Source organism: Rhinolophus sinicus, linkage group LG14 (genome assembly GCF_036562045.2).
Source record: "Rhinolophus sinicus isolate RSC01 linkage group LG14, ASM3656204v1, whole genome shotgun sequence".
Taxonomy (NCBI): Eukaryota; Metazoa; Chordata; class Mammalia; order Chiroptera; family Rhinolophidae; genus Rhinolophus; species Rhinolophus sinicus.
The window spans coordinates 28,988,347-29,009,978 of NC_133763.1; the positions used below are offsets into that span (position 1 = coordinate 28,988,347).

At 38.2% G+C, this 21,632-nt stretch overlaps 1 protein-coding gene across 4 annotated transcripts in view; it reads right to left on the bottom strand.

Moving 5' to 3' along the window:
* Window positions 1-21,632, bottom strand: part of SPIDR (scaffold protein involved in DNA repair) — a 565,282-nt gene that overhangs the window by 498,858 nt on the left and 44,792 nt on the right. For 3 of the 4 annotated variants that reach the window (XM_019716799.2, XM_019716801.2, XM_074319014.1), the window contains 2 exons: window positions 9,846-9,923; window positions 6,239-6,402 (listed from right to left, as the gene is read on the bottom strand). In XM_019716799.2, coding sequence (XP_019572358.2) covers window positions 6,239-6,402; window positions 9,846-9,923 — 242 coding nt within the window. The remainder of the gene's footprint in view (window positions 1-6,238; window positions 6,403-9,845; window positions 9,924-21,632) is intronic. The other variant, XM_074319015.1, reaches the window with a different exon arrangement.

Below are 21,632 nucleotides of genomic sequence, written 5' to 3' on the forward strand. Positions count from 1 at the left end.
ACGTCCTTAGGCAGCTGGACACCAACTAGGTTAGCAAAAGATTTAACAGTATCTGGAAGAGAATGTAGCTTGAGAAGAAAATAAGGAAAATTGAATCTTTGTTCACACATTAGGAAAAGAAAGAAAAGAAGGTAGTAGTTAAACCCATAGAGAACACCATGTAATTAGACAGACCACATGTTCAAAAGAATCTTTCCTTTATTATAGGAATGCTTTTCAATGTCTGCCTGGAGAAATCAAACAGGTGTACTTGATGAAGAACTAGAATGGAAGAAGTCTTGAATTTTTTTAAATAATAAATTAAGCAAATGTTTTCTCTTTTCTATGACCTAGCTGTCAAAGTTCTGCCCATTTGTATGCTTCTAATATAAGAAAGCAATCAATGTAGATTCTGAGGCATTTAAGCAACACCTGAATACTTTTACGGCAAGGTTTCAATCATAGCTGCCTTGTTTACTACATAACTAACTTGCTCACAGTAATATATCTTTTCTAACTGTCTACTTGTCTTAACATTGTGCATAACGACATCTACTTCACAAAAATTGTTTTAAGGTTCAAATGGAAAACGTACTGCTCTCAACTGAATGTTGAAACTAATCATATGTTGAAAACTAATTACCCCAAATTTCATATGTGAAAACCTAACATATGATAGTATTTGGAGGTTGGGTCTTTGAAGGGAGACCTCATGAGTGGGATTACTGCCCTTATGAAAAGGCTCCAGCGAGATCCCTCACCCTTTGCATCACATGAGGACACAGTGAAAAGAGGGCCTCCTATGAACCAGCAAAGCAGGCCCTCACCTCACACCATATCTGCTGGCTCCTGGATTGTGGGACTTCCTAACCTCCAGAACTGTGAGAAATAAATTTATGTTGCTTAAGCCACCCAGTCTAAGGCATTTTGTTAAAGCAGGTCAAATATACTAATACATTCATATAAAGCAATATAAAGCCCAGTATATGTTCAATGTGATTTGTTCTTTTTTTCTCCTTTGAGGTAAAAGCTATTGACTACTATGCTTTTCTTTGTTTTATTTTAAAATTATGAAATATAACAAATAAAAAAGTAACCTTCTCCAATAATCCTACTACCCAGCGATACATTATTTACATTTTAAAGAACTACGGATACTTGCCATTGCCTTTTTTATGTTTTAAGATTTTATTAGCGAAGAGGAGCAGGGCTTTATTGGGGAACAGTGTGTACTTCCAGGACTTTTTTCTAAGTCAAGTTGTTGTCCTTTCAGTCTTAGTTGTGGAGGGAGCAGCTCAGCTCCAGGTCCAGTTGCCACTGCTAGTTGCAGGGGACGCAGCCCACTCCACCATCCCTTGTGGGAGTCGAACCGGCAACCTTGTGGTTGAGAGCCCACTCTCCAACCAACTGAGCCATTCGGGAGCTCAGCGGCAGCTCAGCTCAAGGTGCCGTATTCAATCTTAGTTGCAGGGGGCGGAGCCCACCATCCCTTGCAGGACTCGAGGAGTTGAACCAGCAACCTTGTGGTTGACAGCCCACTGGCCCATGTGGGAATTGAACCCGCAGCCTTTGGAGTTAGGAGCATGGAGCTCTAACCGCCTGAACCACCGGGCCAGCCTGCCATCCACTTTTTACAACTCTATTTTTTTATTCAAGAGCTACCCTGAAAAGTCTGTCATACTATAATTTGTAATTTTAACAAGGCATGGATTTGAATTGTAAGCACTACAAAACCTGTGTGTAAGAATTTCTCAGCTAGTGAACCCAGGCAACCACGCAACATCTCCACCCAATGCAGCATTAGTCTTTCTTCCGGTTGTGATTATTTATAGCAGCTTTCATGTATCCTTGGTTCACAGACTATTTCCCCCAAAATTAAGCCAAGAAACAAATTAAAAGTCCTTAGAAACTGATATTTCCTAGTGAGAAAATTAAAGTTTCTGACAATTAGGAATAAAATACCAAATTTTTAATACAGTGATGGCAATAATCAATGATAAGGACAAATCCATTATTTTTTCTATTGAAAACAAGAAAAGGGAATTCCTGAAGCTAACTTTATTGAATGCTTTATTATCTTATCAATATAGTAGCTGCTCATGAAATACCGGATAAAACTTGAAAATTATAAGGACAAAAAAACAGTGATATGAAGCTAAGCACAAGAATCCCACCTTTCTCAATAGAAATAAAGTGCTTTAAAAAGCCAGAAACATAAAGTAACAGGTAGTTCAGCCACTGAAGCAACTACCACAATAAGTAAATATTGAGAAAAATTTTAAGAAGCATGTTTTTAGTACAATGTAACAACAAGAAATTAAGACCATGCTATCATAGAAGCCTTTTCCTCCACACTGAAAAGTTTATAGAGGTAAAGGTCTGCTAGTCCAGTTCATATAATGAAAGATCAACAGAAACTTCTAGGTTAAGACACAACACTTCCTGCTCTGGTTAGACATGATTGTTCCATGGGTGTTTTGGTAGCACTCTCAGGACTCAGAATGGTCCTTTGGGACCCGAGTTGAGATTTTAGTACATGTACAGGTTGGTATTTTGCCTTTTTCATTTAGTATCCTCTCATAAACATTTTTACCTTATCAACAATAAGAAGTCCTCAAAAACATAAATTTTAATAACAAAAATATTCTATAATATATATATTATAGCTTTTTAAATTTTTTATTGCGGAGAAATACACATAAAAATTTTACCATGTTAACCATTTTTAGGTGTACACCTCAGTGGAATTAAATGCATTCGTAATGTTGTACAACCACCACCACTATCCATTTCTGTAACTTTTTTATCATCCCAAACAGAAACTCTATACACTTTTTAGCAATAACTCTCCTTACTCTTCAGCCCCTGGTAACCTTTATTCTACTTACTGGCTCTATAAATTTACCTGTTCTAGGTATTGCATATGAATGGAATGATAGAGCATTTGTCCTTTTGTGTCTCGCTTATTTTAGTTAGCATAATGTTTTCAAGGTTCATCCATTATAGTACCATGTATCAGAATTTCCATTGCTTTTTAAGGCTGAGTAAAAATCCATTTTGTGTGTGTGTGTGCACATGTGCACATACATGTATATACACACAAAAAATATTTTGTTTATCCATTCATCTGTTGGACATTTGGGTTGTTTCCACCATCTGGCCGTTGTGAATAAAGCTGCTATGAACATAGATGTACAAATATCTGCTTGAGTCCCTGCTTTCAATTCTTTTGAGTATATCCAGAAGTACAATTGCTGAATCATATGGTAATTCTACGTTTAATTTTTGAAGATCAACTGCCAAACTGTTTTCCATAGTGGCTGCACCATTTCACATTCCCACCAGCAACACACAAGGATTCCAATTTATGCACATTCTCAACAAATTTTTATTTCCATCTATGGATCATAGCTATCCTAATGTGAACGAGGTGGTATCTAATTATAGTTTTGATATGCATCTCCCTAATGACTAATGATAGTGAGCTTTTCATGTGCTAGATTGCATGGCAAGATCAGGAAGGTGGCCAAGAAGGAATAACAGGGAGTGGATTAATCCTTCCATACGAAACAACAACAAAAAAAGAAATCAGACAAAACACATGAAACAATGGTTGTCAAGACACTGGATATCAGGCTAATTCCTGAAAGTCAGGAAACAAAGAATTTAGCTCTACAATTGCCCCAGGTTACTTTCTTGAGAAAATTTCCAAACCACACAGTAGAGGTGGGGAACTGAGGTAAAGTCCAGTGGGCTCCCTGAGTTGAAGAGACATAACTGAGAGTCCAGGGAGACTAGAGTTCATAGGACAGAGTACCAGAAAAGCCAACGCTGCATAGAGAACCCCAGCAATTCCCCTCAAGTATTCAGCAGAGTACTAACCAACATGTGCATGTAAAGAAACTACCCAGAAAAAAAACATCCAGAAGCACTAGACAGTGCCCAATGCTTACACAGTGTCAGAAAACAATAGCTGTCCCTGAAAACCAGATTGGGAAAACCCATAATTCAAAGTATTACATAGAATATTCTGGAAGGTCTTGCTTCACTAGTGGAACATAAAACTGAGCATTTCCCCAGACCCACCTAATAATAAAGAATAAAGCAACATCCAAAGGGATAAAACTGTTTTCAAGTATCCGCACCTCAGAACAAAGCTCCAAATTATTTAAAGAATTTTTTTTTTTAATCCAGCACCCAACAACATAAAATTCACAATGTTTGTATCCACGCAAAAATTTCCCAGCATGCAAAGCAGAAAAATACAACCTATAATGAAGAGAAGTATCAATCAAACCAAAATGACACAGATGATAGATTTACAGAAAAAGCCATTCAAACAACTATTATAAATACACTCTAAGATCAAAACATAAAGAAAATATGATCATGTTAAGTAGAGACATGGAATATAAAAAGATTCATATCAAACTTTTACAAATGACAAATAGACTACACAGTATCAACCGCGCATTAGACACCACAGGGGGAAAAAAAGGTTATTAAACTTGAAGATGTAGCAGTAGAACCCATTCAAAATAAAACGGAGGGGGGAAAAAATGAACACAGCACCAATGATCTATAACACAACTTCAAGCAGCCTAATTAACATACATATAATTGGAGTCCCCAAAGGAAAGGAAAAAGGGAGTCAGAAAAAAAAAAAAAAGAGTGCTGAATAAAAATAAAAACTTCCCCAATGTGATGAAATGAAAACTTTAATCCCATATGGGAAGAACAGAGTTAAGATAGCAGAGATCTGTTAACATAGCAGAGATACCTGAAACAGGTATCCTTAGGAAGCCCTCTTTGCAATGTTGGTCCTTGCCTACCTTTGGAATCTAGATTTCAGGAGGGTTACCACCATTCCCTAAATGATACAGAGTGGCTCCCCGAGCCAAAACTGTGCAAACCACATGGCTTGTGCCGAATAGCAGTTTTCCTTCTTGAAATCTGAAATGTTTCACACACTAGGCAGAGAGTGCCTACATTACCCCCAATAAAAACCCTGGGCACTGAGTGACTAATAAGCTCCCCGGCAGACAACACATGTGTTGTCAAAACTCACTGCTGGAGCAGTTAAGCATATCCTGTATAACTCCACTGGAAAAAGACTCTTGGAAGATTGCTCATTTTGCTTTGTTATCTTTTCATTGTAATAAATCATAGTCACGAATATGACTGTATGCTAAGTTCTGAGTGTCTTCCTAGCGAATTACTGAACTTAGGAGTGGGCTTGGGGGGCCCTGACACACAACAGATGCAAGAAGCTTAACAAACTCCAAGCAGAAAATCACACCTAGGCATATCACAACCAAACTGCTTAAAACAAGTGATAAAGATAAAATCTTAAAAGATCAAGAGTAAAACTACCTTCAGGCTTCTTGACAGCTTACTCTGTAACTAAAAGACAATAAAGCCTTCAAAAATCTGGAGAAAATTTCCAACCAAAATTCTATACAAATTTTCAATCACATATGAAAAGTGATAAATGCATCTTCTGACATCCCAAGTTTCAAAAAATTACCTTTCACGAACCCTTTCTTGGAAGCTCTTGGAAGATGTGCTCAATCAAAATGAGACAGAAAACCAAGAAAAAGGAAGACATGGAATCCAGGATAAAGTTGCACCACATAGGAGAGGTAAAGGGAATTTCCAAAAAGAGAGTAAAGGGAGACCTAAGGCTCACAACATCCACAAAGCAAAGGACACCACTAGGAGGTTGTGGGAAAGAGTTCTCTAAGAAAAAAAAACTGATAGAATGCCTGCTGTGTCTGAAAAATCTTTCAAAGGAGAGCTAAACAATGGTGAAAAATTAAAGTTTTATTAATGATAAGTAAAACTAGACAAACAAAACCCCAAAATAATTAACCCCAAGGAAAATTTTGAAAAGTAGTGAAGGAAAAGTAATCATAATTAATATTTGACTTGGTTACAAACATTATTTATTCACAATTACGTAATGCTGAATACTAATCTAACCAAACCATGACACAACTGTCCTAGGAGAATGGAGGGATGGAAAAAGGTCAAAGTGTAGCAGGTGGTGAGGAATGGTGAGAATATAATTCATTATTTACCCATGTTTAGAAGTACATTACAAACATGTTATTTAGAGATAAGGAGATGAAGAAAAAAAAGAATCCACTAAGAGTCAAAGTGGTTATCCCTGCGAAAGGGGTAAAAAACAAAACACCAAAAGGCTATGATTAACAAATGTCCTAAACAGAATAAAAACCTTGAAACAATTCATTCTTACCTTAGGAAGCTCAGATGCCCTTTCTTCATTTGTCAAAGAATGACTGCTTGCACAAGAAGCACAGTCTGATATTTCCACAGCCCTCTCACTGTCTTCAAATTCATTGTATTCACTACTATCTTCCCTGTCACTGTCACTCTCCCACTCAACAAACTGTGGTTCATCTAGAAAACACAATTTTAAACTTAATTTTAATTTTGTTATTTAAATACAATTTTAAACTTAATTTTATTTTTTAAATATTTTTTTCTATTCTCAGTAGTTAAAAAGATCCATTGTGCTCAATAATTTTTTAAAAATATATTAAAAGACAGTGAAAAGTATATCCCTACTCTTCTCTCTAGCCATCCTGTTTCTCCTAAGTCTTACCCCCACCCCAATTCTCAGGTAACTACTTTTATTAGTTGTTTTTATATACTTCTAGTTTCTCCAGCAAGTTAATGCAAATAAAATATACCGTTAATTTTTTCCCTTCTAATACACTTTTTTATTTTAACATAACTGAAAGGTTTTTTCACATCAGTAAAAACAGGGATCATCCTCATTCTTTTCTACAATATAGTATTCCAATTACACAGTTGACCCATAGTTTATTTAATTAGTCTTCTACTAACAAAAACTTTGTCAAGGATTTTTACCCCAAAATTTTTTTTTTCAGGTTTCTATCATCAGTGAGGAAACAAGTTAATTTACTTTTTAATTTACTTCACAAGCTTTATGATGCTACTTTTGCAAATTTTTAATTTGAAAGCAAAATTATTTTCATATATTAAATAACAAAATGTACTTACTCTAATCTGATACGCTTACAAAGATGAAAGCAGTTATTAACGATAAATTAATCTTGAGGTATGGCATATAACGTAAACCTTTCCTACAACACAAAGCACCAGTACTCCCTCACAGCTACTTCAGCAACTTAGAGGGCTAATAACATCTTGGCCCTATTACAGAAGTCTGACAGCAACAATCTCACTTCCAGATAGAAGGAATATTAAAAAGTTAAAAACTTACTAGCTCTAATATCTGAAGGAATTTCAAAATAAAAACAAAAAAAGGAAAAATTTAAGTTAAGTTAAAAAAGTATGAGATAAAGTAAATAAAAATAGTCTTCTTTACTCTGATACTGTTGTTTCCAGAAGATGAGGTAAAAGTCTACTATAATAATTACAAAAGACTGGGCAGACCAGTCTGAGAGAAGTAGATGCATGATGACAATTATTTCCCATATCTAACATCACATTTACTCATGGAAGCTAGGCAAGAGAATGCATAAGAAATTCTCCAGGTTGCTGAACCATCACATCGGAAAGCCATTAAAAGCCAGAGAAGCACAAGTGTCCTCAGACCTACTGCCACTACCACCAGTATCGTACATTTCTATAATATTCTTCATGCATTCCTCATTCAGTCAATAAAACCAGTGCTTACTAAGGGCCTATGGAGCCATTCTATACACTCACAATACAAATACACACACACACACACACACACACACACACAGGAGAGAATACAGAACACTGTTCCTAAGCTGGATACGACCACAGATAAACACTTTTACTAAAATGTAATGAGTGCTTGAGTGCTATAAAATGGTATCTCATAACCAAGACTAGACCTTTCATTTGGTCACAATAATTTTATGAAGCAGAGAAGACAATTACTGTTAAACTAAAATTTGCATTTTACAAGTGAGAAATTTGAGTCTCCAAAAAGTTAAGAAATTTTCCCAAAGTTACATAAAAGACAAATCGAAAGGGAAAAAAATTTTAAGAGAAAAATATTTTGACAATTTTAAGTCAGGATTCTTCCCTTTCAATCCCAATTTTGGGCCTTAAAGCCCAGAGATGAACTCAATAAAGCTGGAAGAAGGTCTGGTAATATTGTTTTTAAAGCTCACCTATTAATTCTGATAAGAAGCCAGGTCTAGTAACCACCAGAACAGTGTTGAAGAATACAGCACTGCAGTTAGACATTGCTGGCTCTTAATATCAGTTGGCACACTTAATTATGTGACTCTGGGCAAGTGACTTGACTTCTCTAAGTCCCAATTTCTTCTATAAAATGAGGGTACTTAGTTCAAAGGATCGAACAGATATCCAAGGAAATAACATATGTAATATCCAGCCAAGTGTCTGGGGATAAAACGATAACTTAATAAATGGTAATTAAAAGTAAAAAGGAGAGATGGAGGAGGAGACAGAAGAGGGAAGGGAAAAAGAGAGGAAAAGATAAAGATAAACCAGCAGTTGTACACATGACTAGATATTCCAAGGGATCATTTACTCGTTACCGAATAGTCAACTTATTTAAGAGAAGTCAGCAATTTGTTAACTCATTTTAAAGTAATTAGCTCAAAGCATCTTTCCATTCTTAAGAGTTTTGGAAACTACCAAGTATCTCTTTCACTACAAGAGGACATACACAGTTTTTCAATAACAGCTTTACTGAGATGTAATTCACATACCACACTACTCACCCATAAAAAGCATATAGTTTTTAATAATGAAATTATGTTCTGAGATGTGTGAAGACAAACCAAGAGCTGCATAACAATGAATTTCATTTATTATGGTTCAAATAACAATAAAAGCGCTATGAACTTATATATAACCTTACAATATCACTTCACCTGGCTATTACTGCAATGTCAACTGGCACTTACCAAGATGGCATACAAAGTGGCCAAAATAATGTAATTATCTTCCACAGGGGCTATCTGCACAAACTTAACCTTGACTAACGAAGTAACTAACATGAACTCTCAAAGTCAGATTTAAAAGTCAAAGCCTTAGGACTTTTATGTATTCTTAGATGAGCTATGTATTTTTAAATTTGTAAAAGAACATGATTTCCATAATTCTAAGTCTGTGATTCGCAACTGGGGGTGATTTTGTCCTATAGGGGACATCTGACATCTGGAGACATTTTTGGTTGTCACAACGGGGGCTGGGAATGCCACTGTCACCTAATGGATAGAGCTGCTGCTAAACACCCTACAATGAGGGGAGAAAAGGTCCCCCAAAGAATTTGGCCCTAGCTGGCAATAGCGCCAAGGTTGAGAAACTCTGTTTTCAACAGTCAAAACATGATATAATATAAAATGCCATCAGAACAGAAACTTTTAAATTATACTTCTACCACACAATGGTTGTCATAGTATTTACCCAAAACAAGTTCGCAAGGAGGAAATATGGGTGTAACATTAAGTAGTCAGTTGAGAGAACTGGCTTTGTCATCAAAGAAACCCAAAATGGAATCCGAACCAATTCTAACATGTTCAAGATTAAGTTGCTAACAGTAAAAATACTACTGCTAATGTCTATTTCTTAGAGCTGCTGTGAGAAATATTAAATGAGAAAACGTTTCTGAAGTTAACCTAAAGGCTGGAACTCAGTAAGATCATAATCAATGCTAAGTATTAGAAAAGGAATGTAAGTTTTTTCCAATATTGAACCCAATATACAATAAAAACTGAATTTCTTATAAAATTATCAATTTACTTTCAGTGGGCCCATCTTTTGTACATAAAATATTCCTGTTACAAAACCTGTCTATTCTAGAACCACATGTCCATTATCTCTCAGTGATTTAAAAAGTGTTCTACCTTCATCTGACAGATCACTTTCACTGGAACTCCATGTTATATCCGTAAGTCCACTGGTACTCTTAGATGTGGTAGTTTCTGTTAAAGAAAAAGAAAATATATTTAAAAAGATCAACTATATTGTTACCAAAATGAGATTTTATTCACGTTACTTTGCCAAAGTCACAAATACACAAAATTCTGATGATAGTGGAGGCAATGTCTGTTGTCAAATCTTCCCGCTTAAAATTCTATGTGCAACCTGGCTAAGATTCTTTAAATTAAAGCCAAATTATAAGAAGAAAAAGGAGTAGAACTGATTCAGACAAGTTATAAGAGACTAGGAAAATGAATGGAGCACAAATAAAAACTCAAAAAAATTACCTTGAAATAACTAGAGAGCTATATAAGTTCCTAGAATATTTGATGAAACGCAAAGGAAAAACAAAACACAAAACAAAACTTATGTGTAATAAAAATGCTTCTGTGTGCCTCTTTTGCCATAGTAAGGCCCTGGTGCAGCAGTGTGTTTAAAACACTTAATAGCAAACATTTTGTTTAATTAAACTTGTTAGTTTGAGATGTTAGAGTCACATACAGAAGCATCTATTAGCAATAATAGATGCTTCACCCAGTTCCTCATTGGTAACATTCTACAAAACTACAGTATAACATCACAACCAGAATGTTAACACTGACACCATCAAGATACAGAAAAATGCCCATCACTAGGGAGATGTACTGTATTACTGTCATGCGGGGAGGCCTGCGGGGTCTCTGCTCCCACTCCCCACACAAGAATGCAGGATATGGTGAGGCCAAAAAGGAACACCCACGGAGCCATAGGTAGGGGAGTCATACCACTATATTCTCTCTGGCGGCACTATACTCTCACTGGAGGCTGAATCCACACTGTCCGCAAACCGCCATCCACGCTTGCCAGCCCAGCCACCATCTCCTTGCTAGCCCCCATTCTTCCTGCTAGCCTAGCCACAGCAGTTATATTAGTGGCCAATGGCTCACTGGTTACAGCTGACGGCCAACTAGCCACAGCTGATGGCCATCCAATCACAGTTGATGGCCATTTACTACCTGAGCCAACACCTTTCTATGTGAGGCTGAGAGCCTGGAAACTGCTTTTTGGGGTTCTGTCCCCACAATTACCTTTTTAAACCACATCATAACCCCCTCCCCACCACAACTCCTAATCACTGGAAACCACTAATCAGTTGTGCCACTTCTATAACGTTGTCATTTTAAGAATGATATACAAATGGAATCATACTATGTAATGTTTTAGGATTGGCTTTTATCATTCAGCATAATTACCTGGACATTCATTCAAGTTCTTGTGTGTATATGTTATGTGTATCAATAGTTACATTCTATCTATTACAGAGTAGTATTCCATGGTATGGACGTACCACAGTTTGTTAAATCATTCATCCACTAAAGGATATCCATGTTACTTCCAGTTTGGGGTTATTATGAATGAAACTGCTATGAACATTCTCTACAGGACTTTAGAAAGATACAATTTTTATTCTCTAGGATAAATGTCTAAGGTTATGACTACTGGGGTGTATAGTAATTGCATGTTTAGTCTTATAAGAAACTGCCGGGGGCAGCCGGTTAGCTTAGTTGGTTAGAGCGCAAGCTGTTAACAACAAGGTTGCCAGTTCAATTCCCACATGGGCCAGTGAGCTGCGCCCTCCACAACTACATTGAGGACAACGACTTGAGCTGAGCTGCCGGTGGGCGGCCGGATGGCTCAGTTGCTTAGAGTGCGTGCTCTTTAGCAAGGCTGCCGGTTTGATTCCTGTATGGGATAGGGGGCTGCACCCTCTGCAACTAGACTGAAAATGGCATCTGGTTGAAAATGGCAACTGGACTTGGAGCTGAGCTGCGCCCTTCACAACAACTAGATTGAAGGACAACTTGATTTAGAACTGATGGGTCCTGGAGAAAACACACTGTACAAAACAAAATAAAACACAACACAAAATTTAATTTAATTAAAAAAAAAAAAAAAAAGGAAATTGCCAAACTTTTCCAGAGAGTCTGTACCATTTTACAGTCCCACCAGCCATGTGTGAGTGGTCCAGTTTCTCCACATGATCAACAGCATTTAGTTCTATCACTATTTTTTTTTTTTTTTTAGTGATTCTGATAAGCAGGAAACCAAAAAGGAATGGGGCTACTACTCTGTCTTAGTGGAATTGGTGGTCAAGAGGAAACTTTTCTGACATTGATCGGAAAAAAAATACATACCTAATAAAAATCTATTTTTCTACTCATATTCATAACTGAGCAAAAATAAAACTTAAAAAAACAAAAAGCCTCTTAGCCACATTTCAATATACTATGAGGTTAAGAGACTGGATATTATAATTCAGTTTAACAGAAGAAGAAACAGGTTCAGAAGTTAAATAGCTTCATTCAATACATACTTATAAAACACCTCTGATACATTAAACCTTGATGAAACGAAGAAAAATAAGAAAACTCCTGCAGGAGGGTCCAAGATGGCAGATTAGGTAAACGCTATGCCTACTGCATCCCAGGATCACACCAAGATTACAAATAAATTAGACAATAATCAACCTCAAGAATCATCTGAAGACTAGTGGAACAGAAATCCTGTAACAAACAATATAAAAAAAGAGGCCACATCGAGACGGGTAGCAGCAGCTGAGACGCAAAACAAGCTGACCCCAAACCCACAGATAGTGGATGAACGCTGGGAGGAACACCTCAGTGGCGGAAGCCCCAGTGAAGAGGGAAGGGTCCCAGCCCCACACCAGGCTCCCCAGCCCAGGGGTCCTTCCCAGGGTGCTGGGAAGAGGACTTCTCACATCTGGCAGTGAAAACCAGCAAGGATTCTGTCTGCCCATCCTGGTGAGATGGAAAATAGCTGGAACCCAGAGCCCGTACACAGACTCACTTGCTTGCAAACACTCAACAAGTCTCCAGTTGCTTGGGAGGCCCAGAGATATGAGGGGAAAGACTGAGTTGTGTGGCTTTGAGGCGAGGGCTGGAAGGACAGGAGCCATGATTGTGCATGTGTACAGCCTAACACACATGTAGCCTACACGAGGATGACATCTTTTCTGTGTTGAGCCCTCCCCCAAAGGGCCAAGTCTGGGACTGCATGGGTCTGGTGGAATCCATGTGTACACACAGCCTTGGTGACGCCCTGGGTCCCAGCCCTCTGCACAGCAGGTGCTACATTGCCTGGGACACTCTTAAATGCTGGCCTGCCAGCCCTGCCCCACAAGCTGTGGAAGCCTTTTTGCAGATGCAGATGGCCTGTGGTGGCGAAGGAAATGTCAGCTGCTGAGCAGAGACTCAAGACATGCACAAAAGCATCTTTCAGGCAGCTCTCAAAACCTGCAGGTCTGAGGTGGGTGGTGCCTGGCCACAGTATTCTCCGAACATTTTTGCAGGGTAGACCCAGATCCAGCACGGGTACAGGAGCAAAGACTAGACTGACTTTGTAGAAACCACCACCCACAACCCTTAGCTCCCTGGAACCCCACCCCATCCACTTGCATTGTCAGCTGCATTGTCAGAGGCACTTTCTGCACTTGGGAGGCCAGCTTCCCCCCTCTCCCCCACAAGCCATGGAAGCCTTTTACAGCAGTGGAAGTCCCTCAATAGCCCACAGCGCTTCTGGTGGTGGACAGTGACCTAAAACCTGCTCCAAAGTTACTCTTATGCAGCTCTAGGGGATTTGCAAGCCAGAGGCAATCAGTGGCTGCCTGCGGTGTTCTAAGGACATTTCACGAAATGGTCATAGGTCAACCCCAGGGGAACGGTGGCTGGCTGTGATGTTCTCAAGGCACAGTATGAAGTAGTCACAGGCCGGGCACTGGTGCAATAACTCAATCTGCATTAACAATGTAAAAATCATCAGCCATCATCTCATGATTCTCTTGGATTCCACCCGACCCAGGTAGTGCTGCGTCACAGAGGGAACTCTCAAAACTGGGTCAACGAGCCTGGCCCACACACCTACCATGGGTCTTTCAACAGCTGGGCCTTACGGGCACCCGGTAGGTGGCAACAGGCCTAGGGAACCCTCAGCCTCTTGCTAAGCTGCCTCAGGCCCAAAACTGGTGGCAGCCATGGTTCACAGCAAGGCAACCCCCCACATGCCTCCAGATCCAGCACACCAGCACAGACAGCAGCCAAACACATATAGCTTTGTGGCTCCTACCAGAAATTCATAGGCGGTAACAGGCAAGAGCAAAATTCCCCTGCAGAGAAGCCCCTCCTAAGAGACACAAGAAACAACACACCCAGAGGCCAGCTTCAGAACACATTAGAGTACTACCTGGTTAGACCCACAAGCAGAACACCCAAAGGGGGGTCTCAACAGGCACAAGAGCCCACAGGGACAAATCCTCCTCTGAGGGGTCAGCCCCCACACAGCAGCTCATAGAATATGGCCATAGACAATCATCACAGTCAGTCTGAGAGTCCATCCCACCCACCGACACGCCAAAAGCAATCAAGGCTCAACTACAACATGAGAACACATACAACACACTCAAGGGACACTCCTGGAAGACACTCAGAGAAGATCAGGGAGACTGCACCACTGGACCACACAGAACACATACTACATATGGCCACAGAGCAAAGACTGAGAGACATAGGAGATCTACCTAATACACAGAAGCAAACACAGAAAGTCAGCCCCAATGAGGAAACAAAGAAACATGTCTCAAATAAAAGAACAGGAGAAACCTCCAGAAATGGAACTAAATAAAATTACCAGAGACAGAGTTTAAAACATTGATTATAAGAATGCTTAAGGAACTTGGTGAGAATTTCAACAAAGAGATAGCCAGCATAAAGCAGGACACAGAAACCATAAAAAAGAACCAGTCAGAAATAAAGAATACAATAACTGAAATGAAGAACATACTAGAAGGAATAACCAGAAGATTAGATGAAACAAAGGACCGAATCAGTGATTTAGAAGACAAGATAGCACAATACACCCAATCGGAACAACAAAAATAAAAAATAAAAATCAATGAAGATAGTTTAAGAGACCTGTGGGACAACCGCAAGCATAACAACAATCGCATCATAAGAGTACCAGAAGAAAAAGAGAGGAAGCAAGGGATCGGGAACGTATTTGAGGAATAATGACCGAAAACTTCCCTAACTTGGTGAAGGAAATTGACATACAAACCCAGAAAGCACAGAGAGTCCCAAACAAGGTGAACCCAGACAGGCCCACACCAAGACACATCATAGTTAAAATGGCAAAGGTTACAGACAAAGAGAGAATCCTAAATGTAGCAAGAGAAAGACAACTAGTTATTCACAAGGGAGCTCCCATAACACTATCAGCAGATTTCTCAACAGAAACTTTGCAGGCCAGAGGGAGTGGCAGGAAATATTCAAAGTGATGAAAAACGAAGGCCTAAAACCAAGACTACTCTACCCAGCAAGGCTATCATTTAAACTTGAAGGAGAGATAAAGAGCTTCCCAGATAAGAAAAACTAAAGGGATTCATTACCACCAATTCAGTATTACAAGAAATGTTAAAAGTACTTCTTTAAGCAGAAGAAAGGAGAAAACAAAAAACAAACTAACAAAGATCGGAAATATGAATAACATGGAAATAACCATGTACCTATCAACAATTACTTTAAAGGTAAGTGGATTAAATGCCTCGATCAAAAGACATAAGGTAGCTGAGTGGATAAGAAAACAAGACCTATGTATATGCTGTCTACAGGAGACCCACCTCAGATTCGAAAGACACACACACTGAAAGTAAAGGGACAGAGAAAGATACGTATTTCAGGCAAATGAAAATGAGAAAAAACTGGGTAGCAATACTTAGTTTGGACAAAATAGACTTGAAAATGAAGACTATAATAAGAGACAAAGGAGGACATTACATAATAATAAAAGGAGCAAAATCCAACAAGAAGACATAACCCTAGTAAACATCTATGCACCCAACACAGGAGCACCTAAATATATAAAACAAATATTGATGACCAACATAAAGGCAGAGATCAACAGTAACACAATCACAATAGGGGACTTTAACACCCCACTGACACCAATGAACAGATCCTCCAAACAGAAAATCAACATGGGGACAGCGGCCTTTAATGACACACTAGACCAGATGGATATTTTTAGAGCACTTCACCCCAAAGCAGTAGAATATACATTCTTTTCAAGTGCACATGGAACACTTTCCAAGATAGACCACATGTTAGGCAAAATAAGTCTCAATAAATTTGAGAAGACTGAAATGATATGATGTGTCTTCACTAAGCACAGTGGTATGAAACTAGAAATCAATTACAAGAAAAAAAGACTGAAAAACACACAAACACATGGAGAATAAACAACATGCTATTAAATAATTAATGGGTCAACAATGAGAATAAAGGAAGAAATCAAAAGATACCTTAAGACCAACGAAAATGAAAACAGAACAGTGCAAAGTCTATGGGACATGGTGTAAGGAGTCCTGAAAGGGAAATTCATAGCAGTGCAGACCTACCTACCTAAAGAAACAAGAAAAACTGCAAACCAACAGTCTGTCTTTACACGTAAGAGAATTGGACAAAGAACAGCAAAATAAGCCCAAAGTGAGTACAAGGAGGAAATAATAAAGATCAGAGCAGAAATAAACAAAATAGAGACCAAAAAAATAAAAATACAGAAGATCAATGAAACCAAGAGCTGGTTTGTTGAAAATATAAAAAAATTGACAAACCTATAACCAGACTCACCAAGAAAAACAGAGAGAGGATCCAAATAAGTAAAATCAGAAAAGAAAGAGAAGTGACAACTGACACCACAAAAATGCAAAGAATTTTAAGAAAATCCTCCGAGCAGCTACACACAAAAAAATTAGATGGTCCGGAAGAAATAAATAAATTTCTAGAAGCATACAATCTTCCAAAGGTGTCTCAAGAAGAACCAGAAAATCTGAAGAGACCAATTACTATCAATGAAACTGAATCAGTATGAACAATCTCCCACCAAACAAAGTCCAGGACCAGACTGCTTCACAGGTGTATCTTACAAAACATTCAAAAGGGAATTAAAACCTATTCTCCTCAAACTATTCCAAAAAGTCCAGGGGGAGAGAAGGCTCCCAAGCTCATTTTACGGGGCCACCATTACCCTGATCCCAAAACCAGACAAAGACATTACAAAGAAAGAAACTATACACCGATATTCCTAATGAACATAGACATAGAAATCCTGAACAAAATATTAGCAAATCGAATTCAGCAATACATTAAAATCTCTTACATCACGATCAAGTGGGATTCATTCCTATGCAAGACTGGTTCAGTATCTGCAAATCAATTAATGTGATATACCACGTAAACAAAATACAAAATAAAAATCATATGGTCATATCACTAGATACAGAAAAAGCATACGATAAAATCCAGCATCCATTTAAGATAAAAACTCAGCAAAGTGGGAATACAGAAAACAAATCTCAACATAATAAACGCCATATACAAGGCCTGACAATTAGGTTCACAAATTTGCCACCAAGCGCTTACATTGGCAGCACTGTACAAACAGCACGATAAGGTATCATAAACTTGTATATCTGTGTCTCACAGCTGTGTTCCTGCCGACCTGTGGCAGTGTCTTGCAGAGTGGCGTCATTATTGTTGTTGCGTGTTTTTTGTGTACCGTCACGAGAATGACTAAGCTTGAATTAGAGCAATGAACAAACATTCAATTTCTTGTTAAACTTGTCAAGAGTGGAAGCGAAATCAATCCAAATTTATGGGGATAATGCCATGAAGAAAACGACAGTGTTCAAATAGATTAAACATTTTTCTGAGAAAAGAGAATGTGTCACTGATGAAAAGAGGTCAGGGAGGCCAGTAACGAGCAGAACTGACGAAAACATTGCAAAAATTTGTCAAATTGTGCATCGAAATCATTGGCTGACTGAGCAGCACAGCAGACCAACCAAGTAAACATCGACAGAGAAACAGGAAAATCTTAACTCAAAATCTTGTCATGAGAATGGTGTGTGCAAAAATAGTCCCAAAGAGGGTGGCCGGATGGCTCAGTTGGTTAGAGCACAAGTTCTCAACAACAAAGATGCCGGTTCAATTCCCGTGTGGGATGGTGGGCAGCACAGCCTGCAACTAAATAGAAAACGGCAACTGGACTTGGAGCTGAGCTGCACCCTCCATAACTAGACTGAAGGACAACTCGGAGTTCATGGGCCCTGGAGAAACACACTGTTCCCCAATATCCCCCATTTAAAATAAAAAAATAAAAAATAAAAAGTCCCAAAGGAGCTCACCAATGAACAAAAGCAAAGGAGAGTTGAAGTTTGCCAAGACATTTTGGAGTGGCAAGATGATGTTTTAGGCCATGTTATCACTGGTGATGAAACAAAAGTGTACCAATACGACTCTGAAATAAAGCATCAAACTACACAATGGAAGTCAGCCAATTCTCCACAACCAAAAAAGTTCCATCAGTCCAACTCAAGAGTCAAAATGATGTTGCTAACCTTTCTGGTTATTAGATGGATTATTTATTATGAATTTGTACCACAGTTAACCAAGTTTACTATTTAGAAGTACTGAAAAGGCTGCATGAAAAGTTAGACGACCTGAAATTTTCGCCAACAATTCACGGCTCTTGCATCACAACAATGCACCAGCTCACACAGCACTGTCTGTGAGAGAATTTTTAGCCAATAAACAAATAACTATATTGGGACACCCTCCCTACTCACCTGATCTGGCCCCCAATGACTTCTTTCTTTACCCAAAGATAAAGGAAATAGTGAAAGGAAGACATTTGGATGACATTCAGGACATCAAGGATAATATGATGACAGCTCTGATGGCCATTCCAGAAAAGGAGTTACAAAACTGCTTTGAAGGGTGGACTAGGCACTGGCGTCGGCGCATAGCTTCCCAAGGGGAGTACTTCAAAGGTGACCATGGTGATATTCAGCAATGAGGTATGTACTACTTTTTCTCGGATGAGTTCACAAACTTAATTGACAGACCTCGTATGACAAATCCACAACGGGGTTTCATATTCAATGGGGAAAAGCGAAAAGCATTCCCCTTAAGACCAGGAACTAGACAAGGATGTCTATTTTCACCACTTTTATTCAACACAGTACTGGAAGTCCTAGGTACAGCAATTAGACAAGAAAAGTAACAGGCATCCAAATGGGGAAAAAACATGTAAAATTGTCATTATTTGCAGATGACATAATACTACATATCGAGAACACCAAAGATTCCACCAAAAAACTATTAGAACTGATAAATGAATTTAGTAAAGTAGCAGAATACAAAATTAATATTTTTATATACCAATAATGAAGCATCAGAGAAATTAAGAAAACAATCCCATTTACAAATGCATCAAAAAAATAAAATACTTAGGAATAAATTTAGCCAAGGAAGTAAAAGACTTACACTCAGAAAATTATAAGACATTGAAGAGAGAAATTAAAGAAGATACAAATGTATGCAAACATATATCATGATCATGGATAGAAAGAATTATTATAGTAAAAATTTCCATACTACCCAAAGCAATCTATAGATTCAATACAATCCCTATCAAAACATCAAAATTTTTTACATGAGTAGAACAAATAATCCTAAAATTTACATGGAACCATAAAAGACCCCTATTTGGGGGTTGCCCCCACAATCTTGAGAAAGAAGAACAAAGCTGGAGGTATCCCACTACCTGTTATCAAATTATACAAGGCTATAGTATTCAAAATATCATGGTACTGGCATAAAAACAGAAAGAAAAAAAAAGATCAATGGGACAGAATGGAGAACCCCAAAATAAATCCATGCCTATATGGTCATTTAATCTATGACAAAGGAAGGAAGAATTTACATTAGGGTAAAGACAGTCTTAAATAAATGGTGTTCAGAAAACTGGATAGATAGATGCAAAACAATGAAAAGATGCTCAATATCACTAATCAGAGAAATGCAAAGAAACTCCACAATGAGATACCACTTCCCTCTTGTCAGAATGGCTATCATCAATAAACCAACAAACAACAAGTGTTGGCAAGGATATGAGGAAAGGAGAACCCTCATGCATTGTTGGTGGGATTGCAAATTGGTGCAGGCACAATGGAAAACAGTCTGAAAGTTCCTCAAAAAATTAAAACTATAACTACCTTATGATCCAGCAATTCTACTTCTGGGTATTTATTTGGATCAAATAAATCCAAAACACTAATTTGAAAAAACATATGCACTCCTATGTTTATTGCAGCGCTAGTCACAATAGTGAAGATATGGAAACTGAAATGCCCATCAATAGACAAGTGTATAAAGAAGAATTAGTGCGTATATACAATGGAGTATTACTCTACCATGAAAAATGAAACCTTAGCATTTGCAACATGGGTGGACCTAGAATATATTATGCTAAGTGAAATAAGTCAGACTGAGAAAGACAAATACCATATGATCTCACTTATATGTGGATTCTTTAGATTCTACATATACTACATGAGCAAACGGAACAAAAATAGACTGATAGACACAGAAAATAAAACTGATGGTTGCTAGATGGGAGGGGGACTGGGGAATGGGTGAGAAAGTTGAAGGGATTAGAAAGAACAAATTGGTAGTTACAAAATCATCATAGGGATATGAAATGCATTGTGGGAAATATGGTCAATAACGCTGAAAAGACTATATAGGGTGTCCAATGGGTACTGGATTTATCAGGGGGATTACTTCATAGATTATATGAATGCCTAACCACTGCACTGTACACCTGAAACTAATATAAAATAATATTGAATGTCAACTATAATAAAACACACACACACACACACACACACACACACACACACACACGTACATACAGAGGGTGCCCCAAAAATGTATACACATTTTAAGAAAGGAAAACTGTATTAAAATTGTAATACTCAATATATACCAGTAACAAAAGATGAATACAAGTCACGTTTGACTTCTGCAATTACAAGAGGTACTCAAAGTGGTTACCATCAGTGTCCAGACACTTCTGATTACAGCAAACTACTGGTTGAGCAATGTTGACCAAAGTGTCCACTTGTATCACTGTGCATGCCATTTCAATTTCTTCCCGAAGTACCACCAGTGTAGCCAGTTTTCTACAGTATACCAATACCTTTAAGGTCCTCCACAGGTAGAAGTCAAGGGGTGTTAAGTCAGGAGAACGTTCTCAAATTTCAAATACCACTTCAAAATGGTCTTGCATTCTTCCAAGACAATCATGCTTCCACCATTTTCTTTGACTGTCCTGCCTGTCACATGGTGACACTAGCATTCATTTGACTATCGCCATCTTTTGAGCAAACACCATACTACACATTGCTACCATAATTCAACTTTGAAAAGTAATACACAGATAACATCTCTTAGTGTGTGTACATTTTTTTGGCACCCCCAGTATATAGTCATGGAATATAAAGTACAGCATACAGAATATAGTTGATTGGATTGTAATAGCTATATACAGTGTCAGATGGATAGTAGACTTCTCGGGGTTATCACTTTGTTAAGAATGTAAATGTCTAATTATTATGTTGTTTTGTATACCTGAACCTAATAAGAAACAAAGGAGGGGTGGGGAGGGGAAAGGAGGGGAGGGGCGGGGAGGAAAGGAAACTCCTGACCTCAAGAAATACATGATCTGAAAGGCAACACTAATCATGAAATACTATATTAAAGGTAGCATAAAAAAGTGAATATTCCACCTTGTGTTGATCCAGAAGGGAGGAGTCA